We start from the raw sequence: 24,611 nt of genomic DNA, 5'->3' as shown, positions 1-24,611 counted from the left end.
TCACAAGCTGCATTTTTCCTGCATTTTTTTTCTGCATTCAAAATGTTCTGGAAGCTACTAAAAAAAAAGCAGGTGTTACTGTGTATTTGCTGAGTTTTTGTTGTCTCCTGGGTAAAAAAAACACTGCAAAAACGCTGAAAGAAGTGACATGCTGCAGTTTTAAAAATGTCATCAGTTTTCCAAATGAGTCAGGAAAACCAATGTGTGCACATGAGATTTCGGAGATCTCATAGGCTTTGAAGGTACTGTACCGCAGCTTAAAATTTGCATAAAAAAGGAGCAAAAATGCAACGTGTGAACATAGCCTTAATTTGCACAAACCCACGATAATGATGTTATTTTCCTGGATTCCAGGACCTAATCTTTCTATTTTGTCCTAGTCACAGGTGGTGCGATCTTCACTTGGCCATCTTTGACATTTTCTGGTGCCTGGCAAATATGAAATCTCTTGTGCTTCCTACTAGTGATGAACGAATAGCATTGCTGCTTGGGTCTCCCTGAGCATGTTCAGGTGGTCTCCGAGTATTTTGGCGTGCTCAGAGATTTAGTTTTCGTTGCCTCAGCTGCATGATTTTCGGCTGCTGGACAGACAGCCTGAATACATGTGGGAATTCCCTAACAAACAGGCATTCCTCACATGTATTCAGCTTGTCTAGTAGCCATAAATCATGCAGCTAAGGCAACGAAAACTAAATCTCCGAGCACACCAAAATACTCAGAGACCACTCAAGCATGCTCGGGGAGACCAGCGCAATGAGTATACTCGCTCATCACTACTTTCTACCCAACAATGTCATAACATTACGTTTCCAATGCCATGCTACATCATTGCAGTCAAAGAAAAGGACAAGTCCGAGGTAAGGCTGCGCGGTGGGACAGGTGAGGACCGGATTAGTACACTGGAGAGACCTCCAAGAATAATAATATCAATGTGATTCATACAGAATAAATTTGTTACACAATTCAAGTGAACAGACAATTGTTGTCACATTCGCTCATCACTATAGATATAAGTATAGACAATGAAATATGATTCTTCCCTAGGTTTTTTTTCCATAACTCTGACTCCACAATGAAGTTAGTTATGTTAACAGTTTACTTACCAGTTCCTGCGAATTTGGGGCTGGGTTAAATGTGTATGAGTAGGGGTACAGTAACAACTGGGAGTATGCATGGATACTTATGTAGGCTTTGATTGACTTTAGGCGGTTGGAGATAAAATTGACTACATTCTTTGTTTCTTCCTCAGACCCTGGTGACTTTCCACAGTAGATTTCAGTGCAGGAATAATCTGATGCTCCTATCTCTACAAGACATAAGTGAACTTCAGTTAATATTTTGGATAATTTGAAATAAATTTTGAGTAATTTAGCCACTTTTTTAGAGGCACCTGCTGTTTCACTATTGGAGATTCCCTCTATGGAAATTGAATACGTGACCGCAGGAGGGCAACATAACATCAAGTGAGCAAGATTTCTGTGGATCAGCTTCAGTATGAATTAGCATGGGAAAATCAAACAATCTTACAGATGTAGAATGAGAAATGATCATCAATGCTGGATTAGCCGGGCCAGTTGTTCAAAACTACCGTGTGGGGTTTTCTCATGTAACACAGTTGACAGTAAACCTTGAATAATGGTGTTGTATGTCTGCACTTAGTATACGGAGACAGGACAAAGAAACAGGGTTTCTTTGGAATCTCCAAGGGATTTTACTCAAGGCTACCATTAACCAGAATCATTCACAGTTGATGGTAGGTAACCGTTTCCAGGCAGAGGTTCATTATGAGGTTTTAATCAAGCTTCTTTCCATTACACAGAATCACTTCTCTTCATACAATGCTTCCAACAAACATATATGAAATTCTCTTCACAGACAAATTCTCTTCACACACAGTGTCTATATACAGAAAACCACTACTGCACTGCATATATTCATCATGCAGTGAGGTGGAGGGGGTGAAGGGGGTCCAGTGTCTGCTATCTCACACCCTTATCTTGAAGCAACAATGATGGCTCCTGGCTGTCCTGACTGCAGTCACTTCCCTGACAGAACTGGTTTTGGCAGCTTATCATAGCTCAGTCTGACAGGAGACTCTCACAATGCTTCTTCAGGCAGGTCCACAACAGCTTTCCCAGAATACCCCAGGGCTGTCCTAAACACTCCCAGCTCCTGTAACCACTTTCACCCCTCTAGTTACTGGATGATTCTAAATCATGAATGCAGCTTCTACTTGTCACACTCTTCCCTACTAATTCAATGTCTTCCCTAACATTCCTCTTAGTTCTGGTTGGTCTAACCAGCCCTTGGGAGCTATTCTCCCTTAGTCATCCAAGGCCAGCATCTATAAGTTTTCCTCAATGTGGGATGTCTACCACACCCAAGGTTTCAGTATCACTGGTTCTGACAACTGTTTTCCCCTGTAACTGCCCTTTTGGGAAAGGCAATGAAAGTTGTGTAACCCTGTGTACATGTTGAACATTGTTATTTTGGCATTACATTTTTAAAAATTAACAACAACAACAACAACCTTATTTTAACTAACTTTTCTTTGAGGGTCTCCTGCAAGAAATCAAACAACTTAAACAATCAGCATCTCTTCAGCTGGAGCTCTTCTTCCATCTTCAACTAGCTCAGGCTAACTAGTATCAAGTACTTTTACCATTCTTTATTACTACAAAGTCTTTTAGTTTAAGTTAAAGGGAACCTGTCACCCCCAAAATCGAAGGTGAGCTAAGCCCATCAGCATTAGGGGCTTATCTACAGCATTCTGGAGAATGGATGGAGCCATGTACCGTAAAATCCTGAGTGACAACCTCCTTCCCTCCACCAGGACATTAAAAATGGGTTGTGGCTGGGTCTTCCAGCAAGACAATGACCCAAAACATACAGCCAAGGCAACAAATGAATCGCTCATAAAGAAGCATATTAAGATCATAGAGTGGCCTAGCCAGTCTCCAGACCTTAATCCCATACAAAATTTATGGAAGGAGTTGAAGCTCCGAGTTGCCAAGCAGCAGCTTCAAAATCTTAATGATTTAGAGATGATCTGCAAAGAGGAGTGGACCAAAATTCCTTCTGACATGTGCGCAAACCTCATCATCAACTACAAAAAAGTCTGACTGCTGTGCTTTCCGACAAGGGTTTTGCCACCAAGTATTAAGTCTTGTTTGCCAGAGGGATCAAATACTTATGTCTCACTGAAAAATGCAAATAAATGTATCGATTGAAACCATCCAAGTAGAAAAGAAAAGGCAGCACTCATCGATCCTTCCAAGAGAGGTAACTTTATTTGCTTACATTAAAATCTTCACGGCCGGGGGTGCAGATTTTCAGAGTGCGGCAAGCCCGACGACGGCCGTTTCGCACCCACCTGGCGCTTCCACAGGTCAGTGCCGCACTCTGAAAATCTGCACCCCGGCCGTGAAGATTTTAATGTAAGCAAATAAAGTTACCTCTCTTGGAAGGATCGGTGAGTGCTGCCTTTTCTTTTCTACTTGGATCGATTTTATGACGTATTTTGGCTGAAGCACCCGTGATCCGGCGGCCACACTCCCATCGCAGGTGAGCAGGCATAATTACCCTCTTGAGCAGTGGTGCGGTCAGCTGTGCTTTCTTATAGATCGACAAATGTATCGATTGGTATTCGATCCTTTTGTCTGCCCTTATTCACACACTAAGGTCAACTCTGACATATGGTAAGGTTTTTAATATTAGACAGCGTAGGATCGTCCCAATCAGGGCACCTTGTCGAAGATGGGATGGCTTGTATGCTATTTTTGATGAAAAACAGTATTACTAAGAACCCTAAGTTATTAAAATGCACTTGCTTTTTACTTATTTAGTTACAGCAGGGTTTTTGCTCATTTTGTTTCTTGCAAGTTTTGTTCGCTTTATGGCCAATGTGAACATGCATTTATGTGCTGTATGTGCAACACCCCAGGTAACCAGTTGTTGCAGTGATGTTGCCTTCCTTTTGGGGAGGCCAATATCATGCTTGGAGGCAATGGAGTTCTCTTTATCATGTAAAGCACCCACATACAACACATTCCAAATCCAGGCCAGGAGGGTGAGCTCAGGACCCGGATTCAGGGGAGCTTCCCTAGCTATAGGCTTCCTGGTCTGGAGGAGAAGTGAGACAGTTGGTCCAGGGAGACCAAGGAGAGCAGACGTCTAGGAGAGACACAGAGCAGACAGCAGAGCTGGAAGCCAGGATTGAGCTGCAGCTCCAGGAAGGACAGATAACCCGAGGGGTTGAATGTGGTGGAGCTACAGAGGAAAGGAGCAGAGGAGAGACAAACAGGGCTCAGAGGGGAACTGTGACCGAGCACCCTCAGAGCCAGAACGCAGAAACCGGGTACCGGAGCCCGAGGCTATAGTGGGACTCTAGGACACTTGGCAGAACCTGAGGACTAAGAACTTTAAGTCACTAGCGCGCACCACACCTGAGACACAGCAGCACCTGAAGAGCCCAGGGTACGATAGAGTACCTATAAAAAGGCTCAAGCTGCCCGTCATGCAGGTACCTGTTCAAGGACAGTGAAAAGAGGACTTTGCTAAAAATCTTCAAAGCAACAGGGACCTCATACAACAGTGCAAGTAGGAAAAGCTCACGGACCTCAACTGAGAAGGAGCTTCTCCTATTGCCTCTGAGCCGGCCGGACCAAAGGACACCTGTGTCTGGTACCCTGGACTGTGGACTACTACATCTTCAGTAAACCAGGTAAAGACTTTACAACCTGTATCCTCCACTTATTCGTCGGCATCCACCACCTTGCCACACACCTTAGGAGCCCTGGGGACCCCGCTTCACCTGTGGGAAGTGTTACCATCATTGCTGCATCAACATCCCCCAGAGGTCCCCTTTAAAGCAGCGTCGGTCCCCCTATTGACTGAACTCCAGAGGTGGCATCACGACAGACTTTATCACAATTTCCCTTAAAAGACCTTTCCCCTTTAATTGGTTGCCCAGGGCCACGGACCGGGTCGCAGCCAGTGTGACATCCCCTTTAATAGCGCTTTATGGCCAATGTGAACATGCGTTTATGTGCTGCATGTATACCAACTTAATCCAAGCTCAAGTTTTGTGTTTTGTTTTTTTAATTTATATAATTTATACAATGTGATTTTCTGGATTTTATTTTTGACATTCTAACTCTCAATGTTAAAATTAACCTACCCTTAAAATTATAGACTGTTCATGTCTTTGTCAGTGGGCAAACTTACAAAATCAGCACGGGATCAAATACTTATTTCCCCTACTATAGTTTCTAAGTAAAAAAACTGGTGACAGGTTTCCTTTAAGTAGGAAAACTGTATTGATCAAAGGGGAATTATCAGCTTGTCTATTCTCTCAGGGTGGCCAGCATAACAGTGAACATCTCGGTTTCCTTACCGGACCCTACATGCCCGCTCACTTGGTATTCAAGCAAGCATTTGCCATTCTGGAAATATTTGTTATGTGATTGTGATTCTTTCTAAATGATTAGTAAAACTTTGTACAGTATCAAATTATGCATTACACTGTTCATACCTCCCAAGTGGCTGCTTTGGAGAAATTGTTCACACTCTGGTCCAGCAACCAGGTGGGTATTCCATGGCCATTGCACAGGAGCCCTGGGAACTACCTCATCTTCAGGCATCCTCTTTCGATTAGCTGTCTGGCACAAAGTTCTCTGCGCTTCATGACGATGACGTTGTGCCAGGCTGGCTTACCAAAAGTGGATCCACAGTTCCATCAGGTTGGAGGTGGTTTGCAGGGCTCCCTCCAACTGCCACAAAGTTTTGACCTGGCTGCTGGAACAGGGTTCTGCGAATTGCTCCGCTCATCTCTAGTTCCTACTATTGATGCTGATTGCTCCACTCATCCTTGCTTCCAAATTGTCACTTTTTTTACTTGATTATTAGACTTACATTAAGAAATGTATCATCTCTACAGAAAGCATTTGCTTGGTTTATATCTATATATTACGTATACTCCAAAGAGTATATTATATCTTGATTTGTAGGTATTTTAACAATAAATATCTCTAAATTCAGATGATTTTTGTGCTGATGTGCAGACAAAAAGCTGTTTAAGTGCATAGATGTGACTAAGTGTCTCTCTTTACTCATACAAATAATTGAGAAATTTGGTATGAATTATATATTGCTTTCTTACCGCACCATGAAATGTTAAAGTTCCTGTTGAGGTCTGTGCCAACACAGGGTCCATCTGATGCTGGTGAGCGATTCTTTCTCCACATGCGATCCTATAAAATGGATTTTGTTTTTACAGATTATAAGTTAGTGTTGGTCGAGGGCCATTGTATGTGATCTTAACATTAGTTATAAGACGTTATTACCTCTGTCCAGGTGTAAATATAACCATCTATGTTAATTACAGGGAGAATGTAGAAGTTCAAGTTTGTCAGTAGTTTCTTTATTCCTTCATCTTTGGAATAACCTGAAACAAGCTGAATAGGAATGATAAACACAGTCATAAGCTTGTTAAAAAATGTCATAAGCTAGTTAAAAAATTTTTTCTAACCACAACTCAATACATTTTGGTAAACCAACCTACGCACATACATGAAACATACTCATGAGGCTATGTGCCCATGATCCGGTAGTAGCAGCATTTTGGATACGGTGTATCCTGAACCATGCGGATTTACCACGTCCAATACATTCTGATGTGGAAATTTCTGTTGTGGATGACATGCTGTGGATCTGAAAGACGCGCCACATGTCAATTTCCGCAGGTGATCTGCAAGTGCACATAGACGTACAGTGGGCATGGGGTTTCTACATGTCCCATCCACTATGCTGGAACATCTGGCAGCTGTGGTTTTCACCCTGCATAAATATGCGGCGTCAATACCGCAGAAAATTCTAAACGTGGGAATGTACCCTTCATACTAACCAGGATAAATGCACAATTAGAAGTATATTGATGGTGAATGATCATTGAGTGACTTTATAGTGTTTTGATTAAATAGGAGTTTTAAATATATTTGCACAGGATATATCTCTCAGTTTTGACCAACAGGATAAGAATGAATTCAAGAATTAAAGGGAACTTGCTATGAAACAGACTGACCCTCTCCCGCCACCAAGACTGTTATACAAGTTAGTAGTTGCTCTCTAAAGATGTCTGCTATTCTCTATCCAAATGAGCCTCTGAGCATGGAGGAAAAAAGAAATTCTTTCTTGGCATTACAAGCCAGCTCCATTTCTATCCAATGCACAGTGAGTAGGTAAAGCTGAGTCCAGAACACGTTGCACAATGTACATGAGTTGCTGTTTGAGCTTGCTTGGACGGATGCTAATTTGGCCAGCAGTTGTTCCTCCAGGCGAGGGTATCCAAAACTCCAGTCCTCATGGCCCATAGTACGTCATGTTTTCAGGATTTCCTTAATATTGCACAGTTGATTATTATTAAGGCATCAGCATCTGCCACATGTTCTCTCACCCAGGGGTGGACACTGACAGCTTGGGGCCCCTGTGCAAGAAATCTGTCTGGGCCCTCCTCCTTTTATGGTGACAAAGCTACAGATATATATATATATATATATAACCACACCCACACCCCCCCCGCACTCCTTTATTATGCATATTGCCGTCTCTTATTACACAGTGCCCTCTCTTGTTATGTACAGCACTGTCCCTTACATATTGGGTATTTAGAGTGCCCCTTTATTACATACCATCCTGTCTTGTTAGATATATATTGCAATTCAATGATGGCTGATGGAGCATGGGAAAGCTTATTTTCTAATGGAGGAGCTGATGGACTGGTCGTCTGGTCACCGGCTGCTCCATCAGCAGTCATTTTATTTCTAATAAGAGAGGGAACTATTTAATAAAAGGGGGCACTGTGAATAGGAAAAATAAGAATACTCTATGTAAGAGACAGCACTGTACATAACAGCAGAGGAAGTTATATAATGAGGGACGGCACCATATACAACCCCTTGCAAAAATTATGAAATCACCGGCCTTGGAAGATGTTCATCCAATTGTTTAATTTTATAGAAACAAGAGAAACACACAGAGTTCACTATAACCAATCAAAACATTATTGTTGACAATAATAATGACAGTGACAACATTGTTGAAATTATTAACGGCCATATATTAATTAATGCATAGCGGCGCCATATAGTAGAAGCATAGCATAATTGCAAAAACACCACAAACATACAACACTATAAAGATAAATATATAGCCGGACAAAACATCATATATATCATATGAGAAAATAGCTATAAATGAAGACAGAAAATACAATATAATATAAATGGCTCACACATGAACCAGAATAACAATATATATATATGTATTTAAGGCAGTGACCGGTGTCATATGCGAGGGTTCGCTATGTGTCCCCCAGGATGTGCTTAGAAGCATATTAGATCCGCTGGAGTGCCCTGTGCTCACAGCAGGTTTGCCTGTGAGACACAGGGAAGAATAAAAGTGAGTGTGAACTGGATCAAGTTATTTGTCCCAGAAATTATTCAGGAAAACCTGGTATGGGCTTTTATTTTGAAACGGACTGCAGTAAGGTAGTGGAGCCGGTCCGTTTCCTCCAGCCCAGATCTTATAGTGGCCCATGGCCATAGAATCTGGAGGATAGAAAAAAAAAACCCTGCAAGAGAGTTTGGGTGTGTCAGTCTGGTCTGGGAGTCAGACCTAGCAGGAGGCTTGTGCAGAGCTCTTTCCGTGTGGAGAAACACGGGCCAGGCAGAGCCTGAAAAGCCAGACACCCCACCGTACACGGGGGTGTAATACGCTCACGGCAGCGGATTGTGGACTGTTGTTATTTTTTCCCGGCTGCATACCGAAGGACTTGTTTGCTTTCTTTTCCGGTTTGTGAGTATGCTGTGAAATAAACAAGACTTTGTTTGAACTTTATATGGGTCACTGCCTATTCACTGCAAAGCAAGGACATCGCTACATCACATTTGGTGGAGAATGCGGGCAGTGTGAATTAAGGCATACCCCAACATCATTTGCATGTCTGTTATTAAGCCTGCTACATTATAATTCAGGCCTACAGACAAAATGGAGGAGATCCTGAGGCAGCTGGTCCTCACACAGCAACAACAGCAACAAACGAATAACCTGTTGCTGCAGCAAATTACAGCCCTGCGTGAGGCACCTCCAGCACCGACCCCGGAACGTCGCGATGCCTGAGACAAGGTCCGCTCCGCTTTAAGGAAATTGAGTCCGGAAGATGACGTGGAAGCTTTCCTCACCGTCTATGAGCGCACGGCAGAGCGGGAGAATCTGCCAGCAGCACAGTGGGCTGAAGTTGTGGCTCTGTTCTTGAGGGGTGATGCACTAAAGGCCTACTTTGACCTCAGTCGGGAGGATGCCCAGGACTATTCCAAGCTAAAAGGTGAGATCTTTGCCCGACTGGGGGTTAATACTTATGTGAGAGCTCAGCAGGTGTTTTCTTGGACTTTTGTGGAAGCCCAGCCTGCCCGGTCTCAGATTTTTGACTTACTGCAGCTTGTGAAACGGTGGCTCCAACCTGAGACTTTAACCACAAGTCAGATAGTGGAGAGGGTGGTGGTCGACCGACTGGTAAGGGCTCTGCCAGCAGCCATACAGCGTTGGGTGGGTCAAGGGGACCCGGGTACCCTAGACTAGGTTGTAGGTCTGATAGAGCGATATATGGCCACCCAGGACTTTATATGGGACACTGCTCCGCTTCGGCTGTCACGTAAGGCTCCGCCAGCTCAGGAGTCTGAGAAAAGTCCACGGCCCTCCACTGGGACAAGACCGGACCGAGTCCGTGCTGAGGGGTTGTCTCGGAAAGAGAGTGACCACAGACCTGTGTCCCCTAAACTGGCTCCAAGGTTACCTCGTGCCACAGTCATTACGTGTTGGCGGTGCCAAGAACCTGGACATGTGGTTGCTAATTGCCCCCCTAACAACAGAACCCATGGACTGCGGGTATACCCGCCGCGTGTCTATGTATGCCCAGCCAGTCTGCATTGCCACTACAGACCCTGCCGGTACCGAACCTCAGCTGTGCAGAGTGCTCATTAACGGGTACCAGACGGATGCTCTCTTGGACTCGGGGAGCTTGGTGACCCTGGTACACGGGTCCCTGGTTGCTGGGGACAGTCCTAATGGACGAAAGGTGGGGGTAGTGTGCATACATGGGGACCTCCGAGAGTACCCGACTGCGGAGGTCACGTTCTCCACCCCATGTGGAGAGATAAAACATGTGGTGGGAGTGGTAAAGACTCTTCCGTATGGGACTGTGATGGGTAGAGACTTGCCGTTGTTCTGGTCCCTCTGGGAGACCAGAGTTAACCCTCTCAGGGTAAAAAGCATTCCGGGTGCGGAACCCGAAGATCCCGAGTCAGGGACACCTGCCGTAGGGGTCGCCACGATAGGGACAGTGTGTAATCCCGATAGGTTTCCCCTAGAGGTATTGGCAGGAGAAGTGGAAGAGAATCCACCAATTCCTGAGCTGGAGGTGTCACCTGGTAAGTTTGGGACTGCCCAGGATCCCACTCTGATCCGGGCAAGGGAAAGAGTAATCGAAATGAATGGGGTGGCACAACAACCTGGTGCAGAAAAGGAGTTTCCCCGGATGACGGTCAACCAGGAGTTACTGTACAGGGTTGATAAAATCCGGGATGAGGTGGTGGAACAACTGGTAGTGCCCCAACCCTATCGTCGGGCGGTGCTCGACATGGCTCACACTCACATGTTGGGGGGGCACTTGGGGGCCAAAAAGACGTTAGAGCGCATATTACAGAGGTTTTTTTGGCCTGGTGTCTACGCTGAGGTTACAAAGTACTGTGACACATGTCCTGAGTGTCAACTAACCTCACCCACCACGAACTACCGGAGTCCATTAGTGCCTCTGCCCATCATAGAAGTACCCTTTGAGCGGATAGCGATGGATCTGGTGGGACCAATAGTAAAATCCGCCCGGGGCCATCAGCACATTTTAGTAGTCGTACACTACGCCACCCGGTATCCAGAGGCGATACCGCTCCGGCACACTTCGGCTAAACTAATAGCCCGTGAACTGTTTGCCATGTTTTGTCGCCTTGGGCTTCCCAAGGAGATCCTTACAGATCAGGGAACCCCTTTTATGTCTAAAGTGACTAGGGAGCTATGTAAATTGCTCCAAATTAAACAGTTGCGTACGTCAGTGTACCATCCACAAACCGATGGGTTGGTCGAGAGGTTTAATAAGACCCTCAAGGCCATGCTCAAAAAGGTGGTCGCCAAGGATGGGAAGGATTGGGATATGTTATTGCCATATTTAATGTTCGCCATTCGCGAGGTACCACAGGCATCCACAGGGTTCTCCCCATTTGAGCTATTGTATGGCAGGCACCCAAGGGGACTGCTGGATGTAGCCAAAGAGACATGGGAACAGGAGCCCACTCCACATAAGAGTGTTATCGAGTATGTGGCAAGTATGCAGGATCGGATTGCAGTCGTGCAACCCATAGTAAAGCAGCATCTGTTGGATGCCCAGGCCGCTCAGAGCCGTACATATAATAAAAAGGCCACGGTCAGGACCTTTAAAGAAGGAGACCGGGTGTTGGTACTAGTACCCACCCCAGAGAGTAAACTCATGGCCAAGTGGCAAGGGCCTTATGAGATACGGGGGAAGGTGGGGGAAGTGAATTACAAAGTGTACCAACCCGGGAAAAGAAAACCCGAGCAGTTGTACCATGTAAACCTGCTAAAGGCCTGGAAGGACCGGGAATGTTTGGTCACAGATGCAACTACGGTCATCCAATTGGAGGTCCCTCTGGCACTGGCCAAGGACACAGCCAGGTGTGAGGTGAAAGTCAATGATGCCCTCACAAAACAGCAGCGGCGGGAGGCTCGAGCTTTGGTACAGCAGAATATGGATATATTCTCAGAGCTGCCGGGGCGAACCTCAGTGATTCAGCATGACATTGTCACTGAGCCCCGGGTAAAGTTGCGGATGAAACCGTACAGAGTGCCAGAAGCCCGAAGGCAAGCCATCGCGGCCGAGGTAAAGCAAATACTTCAGTTGGGAGTCATTGAAGAGTCCCGAAGTGAGTGGGCTAGCCCCATTGTACGAATACCAAAACCTGATGGGTCATTACGCTTCTGTAATGACTTTAGGAAGTTAAATGAAGTGTCAAAATTTGACCTGTATCCCATGCCACGGGTGGACGAGCTAATTGAGAGACTGGGGAAGGCCCAGTACTTCACCACGCTGGATCTCACAAAAGGTTACTGGCAGGTTCCCTTAACAGAGTCAGCTAAAGAAAAGACTGCTTTTATAACCCCAGAGGGTCTCTATCAATACATTGTCTTACCTTTTGGGTTACATGGGGCTCCGGCCACATTCCAGAGGCTGATGGACATTGTGTTAGCGCCACATAGAGATTACGCATCGGCCTATTTGGATGACATAGTCAGATTTAGAACCGACTGGGATACCCATCTGACCCAGGTACAAGCAGTGCTGGAGTCTCTTAGAGCTGCAGGGTTAACAGCAAACCCAAAGAAATGCGCGATAGGTCTCACGGAAGCCCGGTACTTGGGATACGTGATCGGCCGGGGGGTTATCAAACCTCAAGTTAACAAAATTGAGGCCATTCAAATCTGGCCCAAGCCCTTAAATTCCAAACAAGTGAGGGCATTCCTTGGCATCATTGGGTATTACCGTCGATTTATACCCAATTTTGCTGGTAAATCGGCTTCCCTAACGGACCTGTTAAAAGGGAAGAAAACGGTGATGGTCAAGTGGAATCCTCAAGCAGAGGAAGCTTTCCAGTCCCTGAAGTCGGCGTTGTGTGGACAGCCGGTCCTCATCAGCCCTGACTTCAAGAAAACCTTTGTTGTGCAAACCGATGCTTCAGAGGTAGGCTTAGGAGCGGTGCCGTCGCAAGAGGTGAACGGGGATGAGCATCCAGTCACCTATTTAAGCAGGAAACTGACCCCGGCAGAGAAAAATTATAGCGTAGTGGAGAAGGAGTGCTTGGCGATTAAATGGGCCTTGGAGTCTCTACGCTACTATTTGCTCGGGCGTCAGTTTCGGTTCGTAACGGACCATTCACCCCTTGTCTGGATGAGAAATGCAAAAGAGAGGAATGCCCGAGTCACCAGATGGTTCTTGTCCTTACAAAACTTCAGCTTCTCTGTGGAACATCGGGCTGGGAAGTCACAGGGAAATGCCGATGCCCTGTCACGGGCACCATGTATGCTGACAAATGTTCAACCCCACAAGTCTGAACAGAGGGGGGGGGGGTATGTAAGGCAGTGACCGGTGTCATATGCGAGGGTCGCTATGTGTCCCCCAGGATGTGCTTAGAAGCATATTAGATCCGCTGGAGTGCCCTGTGCTCACAGCAGGTTTGCCTGTGAGACACAGGGAAGAATAAAAGTGAGTGTGAACTGGATCAAGTTATTTGACCCAGAAATTATTCAGGAAAACCTGGTATGGGCTTTTATTTTGAAACGGACTGCAGGAAGGTAGTGGGGCCGGTCCGTTTCCTCCAGCCCAGATCTTATAGTGGCCCATGGCCATAGAATCTGGAGGATAGAAAAAAAAAACCCTGCAAGAGAGTTTGGGTGTGTCAGTCTGGTCTGGGAGTCAGACCTAGCAGGAGGCTTGTGCAGAGCTCTTTCCGTGTGGAGAAATACGGGCCAGGCAGAGCCTGAAAAGCCAGACACCCCACCGTACACGGGGGTGTAATACGCTCACGGCAGCGGATTGTGGACTGTTGTTATTTTTTCCCGGCTGCATACCGAAGGACTTGTTTGCTTTCTTTTCCGGTTTGTGAGTATGCTGTGAAATAAACAAGACTTTGTTTGAACTTTATATGGGTCACTGCCTATTCACTGCACAGCAAGGACATCGCTACATCACAGTATGTATATATATATATATATATACATATATATATATATATATATATACATACACACATATTTAAAAAAAAAGAGAAAACTTTTAAATCACAAAAATATAGCTCAGATGACTTGGGAATACGATATTCATCCGCAGACTAAAAAAAAAAGCAGATCAAAGCAGACCCCTTGGAGGATGTTCATTCAGTTGTTTAATTTTGTAGGAAAAAAGCAGATCACAGACATGGCACAAAACTAAAGTAATTTCAAATGGCAACTTTCTGGCTTTCAGAAACACTAAAAGAAATCAAGAATAAAAAGTGTGGTAGTCAGTAATGGTTGCTTTTTTTAACCAAGCATAGGGGAAAAATTATAGAGTCACTAAATTCTGAGGAAAAAAATATAGAATCATGAAAAACAAACAAAAAAACACTCCAGCACATCACCAGTATTTTGTTGCACCACCTCTGGCTTTTATAACAGCTTGCAGTCTCTGAGGCATGGACTTAATGAGTGTCACACAGGACTCTTCATCAATCTGGCTCCAACTTTCTCTGATTGCTGTTGCCAGGTCAGCTTTGCAGGTCGGAGCCTTGTCATGGACCATTTTCTTCTTCCACCAAAGATTTTCAATTGGTTTGAGATCCGGACTATTTGCAGGCCATGACATTGACCTTATGTGTCTTTTTTCAAGGAATGTTTGCACATTTTTTGCTCTATTGCAGGAAGCATTATCATCTTGAAAAATGATTTCATCATCCCCAATCACCCTTTCAATTGAAGGGATAAGAAAAATGTCCAAAATATCAACATAAACTTGTGCATTTATTGAAGATGTAATGACAGCCATCTCCCCAGTGCCTTTACCTGACATGCAGCCCCATATCATCAATGACTGTGGAAATTTGCATGTTCTCTTCAGGCAGCCATCTTTACAAATCTCATTGGAATGGCACCAAACAAAAGTTCCAGCATCATCACCTTGCCCAATGCAGATTCGTGATTCATCACTGAATATGACTTTCATACAGTCATCCACAGGCCACAATTGCTCTTCCTTAGCCCATTGTAACATTGTTTTTTTCTGTTTAGGTGTTAATGATGGCTTTTGTTTAGCTTTTCTGTATGTAAATCACATTTCCTTTAGGCGGTTTCTTACAGTTTGGTCACAGACGTTGACTCCAGTTTCTACCCATTCGTTCCTCATTTGTTTTGTTGTGCATTTCCTGTTTTGGAGACATATTGCTTTAAGTTTCCGATCTTGGCGCTTTGATGTCTTCCTTGGTCTACCAGTATGTTTGCCTTTAACAACCTTCCCATGTTGTTTGTATTTGGTCCAGATTTTAGACACGGCTGACTATGAACAACCAACATCTTTTGCAACATTGCGTAATGATTTACCCTCTTAAGATGTTGATAATCTTCTCTTTTGTTTCAATTGACATCTCTCGTGTTGGAGCCATGATTCATGGCAGTCCACTTGGTGCAACAGCTCTCCAAGGTGTGATCACTCCTTTTTAAATGCAGACTAACGAGCAGATCTAATTTGATGCAGGTGTTTTTGGGTATGAAAATGTACAGGGTGATTCCATAATTTTTTCCTCAGAATTGAGTGATTCCATATGTAACGGGGTCTACCGTGCTGGAGTACCTCTTTCAGTACCACCCCGTGTTTCAGGAGGTCCACTCTGCTTTGGCTGAAGTCTGAATGAAGGACGCTGGCTGGAATTGCTTGGTTACATGGACGCATATAAAAGATCACTGCTTCTCCACGTATTTCCAGTATGACAACGCTTTACTCACAGGACACAGGCCAGACATACATTACAATAGCCGCAGGTGGCCGGAGTCTGCCGATATTCACTGTGGGAATTACAAAGGTGGGGGGAGGACAGAAGGGGAATATCTTGTCCCCTCTGCCCAGGGGCGCAGCCTGTGGGCTGATGCATTAGGGACATGCATCTACCATGGAACCTATTATACATACATAGAACTGCACAACATATGCTGGGTGCTGGGGGGTTCCGTAACACCATAATTTTTCCCTTATGCTTGGTTAAAAAAAGTAACCATTACTGACTACCACATTTTTTGTTCTTGATTTCTTTTAGTGTTTCTTAAAGACAGAAAGTTGCCTTTTGAAATGACTTTAGTTTGGTGCCATGTCTGTGATCTGCTTTTTTCCTACAAAATTAAACAACTAAATGAACATCCTCCAAGGGGTTGTATAAATTGAGAGGAAGGTACGTAATAAGTGACGGTGTTATACATAATAAAAGAAGACACTATATACTAAGTACCTGTGCTATACATAAATGGGTACACTACATACTAAGAGACTGTGCCATCTACTATATAATTGTCTAAGGGTCACTTCCGTCTTTCTGTCTGTCTGTCCTTCTTTCTGTCATGGATATTCATTGGTCGCGGCCTCTGTCTGTCATGGAATCCAAGTCGCTGATTGGTCGTGGCAAAACGCCAACGACCATTGCCACAACCAATCAGCGACGGGCGCAGTCAGGCGGCAACATGGCCGCTCCTTCCTCCCCGCAGTCAGTGCCCACTCCGTACTCCTCTCCAGTCAGTGCTTACACAGATTTAATGGCAGCGCTAATGGACCGCGGTGTAACGCACTCCATTAACACCGCTATTAACCCTGTGTGACCAACTTTTTTACTATTGATGCTGCCTATGCAGCCTCAATAGTAAAAAGATCTAATGTTAAAAATAATAAAAAAATAAAAAATCATCATATACTCACATTCCGGCGCCTTTCCCGCTCCTCGCGACGCTCCGGTGACCGCTCCATGCAAGCGGCAGGTTCCAGTGGCAAGGATGGTATGCGACAAGGACCTGCCATGACGTCATGGTCATGTGACCGTGACCTCATCACAGGTCCTGCGCGCTTGCGCGAGATGGACCTGCCATGATGTCATGGTCATGTGACCGGACCGCGACATCATCACGGGTCCTGCGCTACCAACCCTGGAACCGGAAGCTGCCAAGTGCACTGCACATAGGCAACATGACTACAAGGGCTCCCTCGGAAGGTGAGTATATGTTTATTTTTTATTTCTTAACCTGTGACATACGTGGCTGGGCAATATACTATGTAGCTCGGCAATATACTACGTAGCTGGGCAATATACTACGTGGCTCTGTGCTGTATACTACGTCACTGGGCAATATACTACGGAACTGGGCAATATACTACGTAGCTGGGCAATATACTACGTCACTGAGCAATATACTACATAACTGGGCAATATACTACGTGGCTGGGCAATATACTACATCACTGAGCAATATACTACGTGGCTGGGCAATATACTATGTGGCTCTGTGCTGTATACTACGTCATTGGGCAATATACTACGTAACTGGGCAATATACTACGTTGCTGGGCAATATACTACGTCACTGAGCAATATACTACGTAGCTGGGCAATATACTACGTCGCTGTGCAATATACTACATGGCTCTGTGCTGTATACTACGTCACTGGGCAATATACCACATAACTGGGCAATATACTACGTGGCTGGGCAATATTCTACGTTACTGAGCATTATGCTACATGATTGGGCAATATACTACGTGGCTGGGCAATATACTACGTGGTTGGGCAATATACTACGTGGCTGGGCAATATACTACGTGACTTGGCAATATACTACGTGGCTGGGCAATATACTATGTGGCTGGGCAATATAATAAGTGACTGGGCAATATACTACGTGGACATGCATATTCTAGAATACCCGATGCGTTAGAATCGGGCCGCCATCTAGTACATAATAAGTGACTACACTATATACTAAGGGACTGTGCTATATATAATAAGTGAGTACACTATATACTAAGGGACTGTGCTATACATAATAAATGAGTACACTATATACTAAGAGATTGTGCTATACGTAATGAGGCTACATGCATGTATCTGTATGCAGTGTCAGTTTGCAGTGAGCTTCTACAGATGTATTAAAGATGTTCTGATGTCCTGTTCTGATTCCCAAAATTGGATCACAACAGAACATTCTCTGACCCTCATGGATCTCATTAACAGATCTGTGATTTTCATGTAATAATAATAATAATAATTTTTATTTATATAGCGCCAACATATTCCGCAGCGCTTTACAACTTATAGAGGGGACTTGTACAGACAATAGACATTACAGCATAACAGAGATCACAGTTCAAAACAGATACCAGGAGGAATGAGGGCCCTGCTCGCAAGCTTACAAACTATGAGGAAAAGGGGAAACACGAGAGGTGGATGGTAACAATTGCTTTAGTTTTTCGGACCAGCCATAGTGTAAGGCTCGGGTGTTCATGTAAAGCTTCCTTCATGAACCAGTCAACTACCTAAGTATGTAACAGTACAGACACAGAGGGCTATTAACTGCATAAAGTGAATGAGAACATGATACGAGGAACCTGATTATGTTTTTTTTTTTTTTTAATAGGCCACACAGGGATAGTTAGGTTAATGCATTGAGTATGTGTGAATGGACCTATAAAACTCTACGAGCCCATGTGCCATCCAATAAAAAAACCTGGAAGCATACGGATATTTCATACAAATGTGAGAATGTAGAATAAGGGATTTTACAAATAACATTATCACTCCAATTCACACAGTGCAGATACAGAATAATATTTACATCGAGGCATTTATCTCTGATTAGAGCTGCATTCTCCTGTTTCTTCTCCATCTGGTCAGACCTTCATGTCAACATATCCCAGACACAACTCATCTTGTCGCAATGATCATCACAGCCTTGAAAATAACAAGGTCACATACATTGTATACATACATGTGTCTCCCCCTGAATACAGATTTGTACCCCACCATTAAAAATATAAAGTGATAAGCAGCACTATGTCAATTATTAAATATAATGTTTGACCCCCAATAATATAAATTACTCAGTCTTTGACTCTCCCTGACAGGGTCTTCTCCCAACTTTCAATTCATTATAAAGGGTCCTATGCACCTTTTCGCCTCCTTTCCCACTCCCCAATAAATTTTAAGTCTCCCGAGAGCATCAGAATGAATTGTGAGATGGAGGAGGATACTATCAGGGATTTAGCATCCTCTTCCACCACCTAATTCATTTTACATCCATATCTAAGGTCCCCCTTCCTCCATCCCAATCTCCTACATCTCTCATTGTCCTCTTTCCTCCCGCAACCCATCATTGTCCTCTCCACCACCCCCACCTTTGCCCTCTCCACCACCCCATCATTGCCCTCTCCACCACCCCCATCATTGCCCTTCCCATCACCTTCATCATTACCCTCCCCATCACCTCTATCATTGCCCTCCCCATCACCTCAACCATTCCCCTATCCACCCCTCCAATCATTGTCCTCTCCACCATCCCAATCATTGCCCTCCCCATCACCTCCATCATTGCTCTATCCACCACCTCAATCATTGTTCTCCCCTTCACCTTAATCATTGTTCTCCCAACCACCCCAATTATTGTTCTCACCCACCACCTACATCATTGCCCTCTCCTCTACCTCCATCATTACCCTCTCCACCACCCTAATCATTGTTCTCTCCCACCACCTCCATCGTTGCTTTCTCTGCCACCTCCATCATTGCCTTCTCTACCACCTCCATCATAGCCATCTACCCCACATCCATCACCACCCCAACATTGCCTACACACACACCACCACTCACCTCTCCACACATTCCCCACAGCCGCAGCATCTTTGTTACCGGCAGCTTTCTATCTGACACAGGCGCGTGCTGAATGCTGATGTCATCCAATCACGCAGCTGTCAGACAGGAAGCGCCGGGCAGAAAGCGGAGGATGGATTCCTGCAGCTCCCCTCCGCTGCTATTTTCTCCTGCAGGCAGCGGAGCTGCAGGATCATTCACTGCCTGCTGTAGGTGAGGGCAATCTGGCCAGGGACCCCCCGGAACCTTGGGGCTGGAGAAACAGACCAGATTGCCCTCAGTAATAGCTGCCCTGCAGGGGCTTAGGAAACACTGCTCCAGATCAACCATAGACATGGTGCATGAATTTGTTCTTTAGACTGAGCAGAATGTGATTTGCTATCAGGCTTTACGGTTTGTGGATTCTCTCCCCAGAGAACTTTCTTTTTCTTGAAATCTACTGGTTTGGGAATGTTGAGGCATGCTAAACAGTTAAACCACAAATAGTAACACCTTCAGGGATAAAAATTATACAGTATAGAAATATGAATTATATATATATATATATATATATATATATATATATATATATATATTGTGAGGCTGTGGCCTCTGATACAGCTATGGGGCGCTGTTTGTTCCCCCCAGAATATGCATGCAGACGGATGAAGTCCGTAGGTGTGCATGAGAGTCATGGATTTTCGGTCCGGGTTTTTCATTTGGCTGAAGGCCACAGGTTTGTGTGTGTTTAAAAGCCCTGCAGTAAGGGGTATGTATGGGGGTGTCAGGCCGTGTCAGGTGTCTGGTCAGGTCAGGCCAGGTGTGCGAGGTGCACGTCAGAGTCAGTCTGGTGTGTGCTTGTCTGCAAAGTGCATGGAGGCCAGCAGAGCCAGCACCCAGGGTAGCTGAATAGCCTGGCACCCGCAGCGTACACAGAGATGCAAGTCGTCCATGGTACTGGTCTCGGATGTGGTCAGTCCTGTGCCCGGAGGTGGATATCCTGTGCCCGTAGGAGTCGGATGTGGATAGTCCTGTGACCGGAGGTGGATGTCCTGTACCCGAAAGATGACTAGCATGTGCAACGATTGCAAACAGGTGGATATGGTGCCCGGCTGCTATCCGGAGGATATCCTGAACTGTGTACGACTGTGTGAGTAATGAGTCTGTAAGAGACTGTGATACAGTGATGCAGGACACCCACGAGAACTAGTCAGTGGAGGGCTGGCGTGTGTAGTGTCTGCAACATATGAGGCTGTGTGTAGGGAGACATATAGAGACTGAGATGGCGTGCGGTCGCCCAGGGAAACAGGACAATGGAAGTCTGGCCTGTTTAGGGACCGCAAATCTAAAGCCATGTGATATGCATTTCTCTGAACTGGTGTAAAAGTTATATGCATTTATGTGAAGTGGAGTTTAATGCTGTGAAGAAACACATTAAAAGAGACTTTGGTGTTTGAATTTGTGGGTCACTGCTTCTTCACTGCGTACGAAGCTGCTGCAGCTTTACAATATATATATATATATATATATATATATATATATATATATATATGTATATATAAAGTGTAGTATTAAACCACCCGGTGCACTATGAAACAGTACATGCTAAACAGTTAAGAACAGATACCACTGATGCATATCTTAGAGAAAAGTACTGGGAGTATATACCCTATTCATTTGGACACAATAAGAATCACAAGGACACTCCGAAACTATATATCCTACAACAAACTATGGAGTAAACAGTCCCATAAACAAGTGATAAAAATATAACAATAGATTTTATTGACAATTAGATACAGACTGACATAACAAGATCCAACCATGGTACATGAACAGGGGACACAAACTACTGTAATCACAATATGGGCTCAATGAGTGGATCACTGAGTAATGCATATAGTATATCATACATCAAAAAAAGTGCTTAGTGCAAGACAAAGTGCCAGAATATATGCGGATCAATCCCTGCAAGTAAGTAAATCTCCATGTGGTCCATACCATATATATAGTCAAAGGGAGAAAGGTAATATGGAACCGCTCATCTTACCCATCAATGTATGCCAGTGTGTGTGGGCTGCCGGACACACACTGGCATACATTGATGGGTAAGATTAACCCTGAGAGAGCAGGACATGAACCATGTCCTATGCCATGGCAGGACTACTTTGGATTTGGTGTATTACTGTGGACCTTCATGAGATTTTTAACTTTTATTTTTTTAATAAATTGGTAAGGGATAGCGCGTGGGAGTGTTTATTCAAATAAAGTGTTTTTTTGTGTGTGTGTGTGTTTTTATTTTTTTACTATCGGGTTAGTAATAGGGGTGTCTTTCACTTCTCCATTACTCTCAGCAAGAGTTGATGGCAGCTGTGATTTTTGACAAATGACAGCTGTCATCACCCACAACCCCGACTGCCACTGCCTCAGTGCAATTGGAAAGAGGCGGGCAAAGAGCCAAAACTTTTAGGCTCACAAGGGCCCAATAACTGGGGACGTTCCCAGCCTGATAATATGAGCTAGCAGCTGTCTGCTTTACCTTGGCTGATTATGAAAATTAGGGGGACCACATATTCTTATTTTTCATTTACTTAATAACTAAATACAAGTACAGTAAACTATACACGCAAAGCACTAATTATAATCACGGATATCTATCTATCTGTCTATCTGTCTATCATCTCTATCTTTGCAGATCTAACTCATCTCTCATTTCTATTCTGCATTCCATTCCAGTATGTGTCACATGGATGATGCAGACAGACGGCACACGGACAGACGGACATGGAGAGCACAAGCTAATGTTTTGCAGCACCGGAAATATCAGACGTGTAAAGGAGGCCTTATATGTAGAGGACGCCCTGTTGATTGAGCCTTTACAGCCACACATTCTCTCTGTGGTGGCCTGGACAGGGGGAATACAATATTAATATGTTAGTGGCTCTCCTGTGTCTTATAGACGAGGTCTTGAGTAGGGTAGCCCTCTGAGATGATTATATGCTGTAATAAAATATTGCTGTGTTAAAACAACCTGTTAAAGGGATTGTCTGAGATGATGAAAAAAGTTATATTTTCATGAAACATCACCACATACAATCATGAATTCATCTGATAGTACACCTTGATAGCAGACAGCCTGTGGATTAAAATGGCGCTGTTTTTAGAAAAAGGTCCTTATTTTTATCAATATTGGAAAATCACATTGGAAAGACCCCTGTATTGCAAGGAGAAGGTAGTGCACCACCTTGCAATGTATGAGTCACTGCGCCTATGGATACTTCTACTTCTACTAACCTCTCTAACAAACCACTGACAGAAGGCAGGGGAGATCCATTCTCTGGCATGTATACCACAATCCATGAAGATGGCCGGGCCGTCGATGCTTGATTTCCCAACCTATCCAGACAATGAATACACATTATAAGTATTATACTGTACAGAACATGACAAGCATTTTCTATTGTTATCGTTTCTAAACCTTTGTTTCAGAATCTGTAACACAGGATTTACCTAACAAGCAGATGTTGAATTTTTGTAGCATTATTGGACTGATTACTTAGCACAAAAGCCCTCTGTTATCCATCAATCTCTTGATTTTTTTTCCCTGCTTTCAAATACACAGTTTGAATAATTTAAATTATTTCCATGATTAAAAATGTCCGCTAAATAGTGTTATTCATAATGCAGCAACTGAACTAGCTGTGCATTAAGTGTGGTCTGAAAATAATGGCGCCAAGTCATGTCTTGGAAGCTGCTTTATTGATTTAGAAGGTAAAATACTGAATTCATGAAATAGATCTGTATTCCTATAATGATTATCTGATTATGAAATATTTAATCAGTCAATACCATTCATATTATGGAGCTTAAAGTGAATATATCAGCGGGCTTTTGCTATGTAATCTGACAGCAGTATAATATTGGGTCAGAGACTGTGATTCCCCAGATGTATCACTTAGTTTACTGGGTGCAGCAGTTATAATAGAGTCACAGTTTTCTCTGTTGCAGATTTAGCAGAGCTCAAATGCTGAGCTCCTTATAACCCCACCCACGCCACAAGTCACTTCTCTCTTCTAGGATCTTGCTATCTTTTGTCTCTGTCTCCTCTCTAGTTAGAGACACCCACATCATGCGGCACTGTCACATCAACCTTAGGTCCTCTTGTTATGCACTATAAACCCTTTTGAACATTGTTAAATGAAACTACCTCTGTCCCCTCAGCTTAGCCTCTCCCACTCTGGGCTAGTTCCAACCATTAACTCTAGCTTTCTCTACTGTCAGGCAGCACACAACATGAACCTCATTAACACAGGTCATAATTCACATTACACAACATAACATTACATGTGTTCTTCAAGGACTAACGTTGGGCAATCTGTCCACCTCCTTACGCAGGTAGGCTGTACTAACAATGAGGTAATTCAGAAAGTATGAAAACCTGTAATATTTTGAAACTAAGGCTCACAAAATTATGTCCACAACATATTTTTTAATAAAAATACTGTATAAAGTGGACAACCCCTTTAAAATGGTCAAAAGCATCGGACCTCTAAATCAACCCTGTTATCTGCTAAATATATGAGATGAGTAGAGTTAGAGGGGTTCTTCACCCTGTTGGGAAGGAAGTTCTCAGATGCTGCTGGAACACAACATCTCCATCAAAACAACTCCATCAATTTGAATAGGGGGTGGATCTGAGTCGCCCGCCAGGGCCGTGGGGTACCCGCTACCTGGTCCGTTGTTCACAGGGGGATGTCACGGTGGTGACCCGGACCATGGCCCTGGGCGCCCATGTAAAAGGGGAAAGTCTTTAAAGGGATTTGGTGAATAGAGTTTATGTTCGTGACACCACCTGTGGTATTCGGTCTGTGGAGACCGATGCTGCTTTAAGGGGTCATCTGGGGTGATGGCAGCTAGATGGTATAACTTCCCACAGGTGAAGTATGTCCCCAGGGCTCCCGGTATGTAGATGGAAGATGGTGAATGGCGCAGTAAGAAACGAGGACACAGGTTTGCAGTCTCTTTACCTTGTTTACTGAAGACTTCAGGCAGCCACAGTCCAGGGCACAAGATAACAGG

The 24,611-nt window shown here is 44.3% G+C and overlaps 1 protein-coding gene across 1 annotated transcript in view; it reads right to left on the bottom strand.

The window, feature by feature from the left end:
* The window catches only part of LOC138638371 (carboxypeptidase B-like), a 46,784-nt gene that overhangs the window by 10,951 nt on the left and 11,222 nt on the right, over positions 1–24,611 (bottom strand). The window contains exons 6-9 of the mRNA XM_069727605.1: positions 22,827–22,928; positions 6,345–6,455; positions 6,161–6,251; positions 1,104–1,306 (exon numbers count right to left, since the gene is read on the bottom strand). Of these exons, the coding sequence (XP_069583706.1) occupies positions 1,104–1,306; positions 6,161–6,251; positions 6,345–6,455; positions 22,827–22,928 (507 nt within the window). The remainder of the gene's footprint in view (positions 1–1,103; positions 1,307–6,160; positions 6,252–6,344; positions 6,456–22,826; positions 22,929–24,611) is intronic.

This window comes from Ranitomeya imitator, chromosome 5, assembly GCF_032444005.1.
Source record: "Ranitomeya imitator isolate aRanImi1 chromosome 5, aRanImi1.pri, whole genome shotgun sequence".
Classification (NCBI taxonomy): Eukaryota; Metazoa; Chordata; class Amphibia; order Anura; family Dendrobatidae; genus Ranitomeya; species Ranitomeya imitator.
Note: the sequence above shows the minus strand (reverse complement) of the source record. Positions and strands in the feature narration are given on the sequence as shown.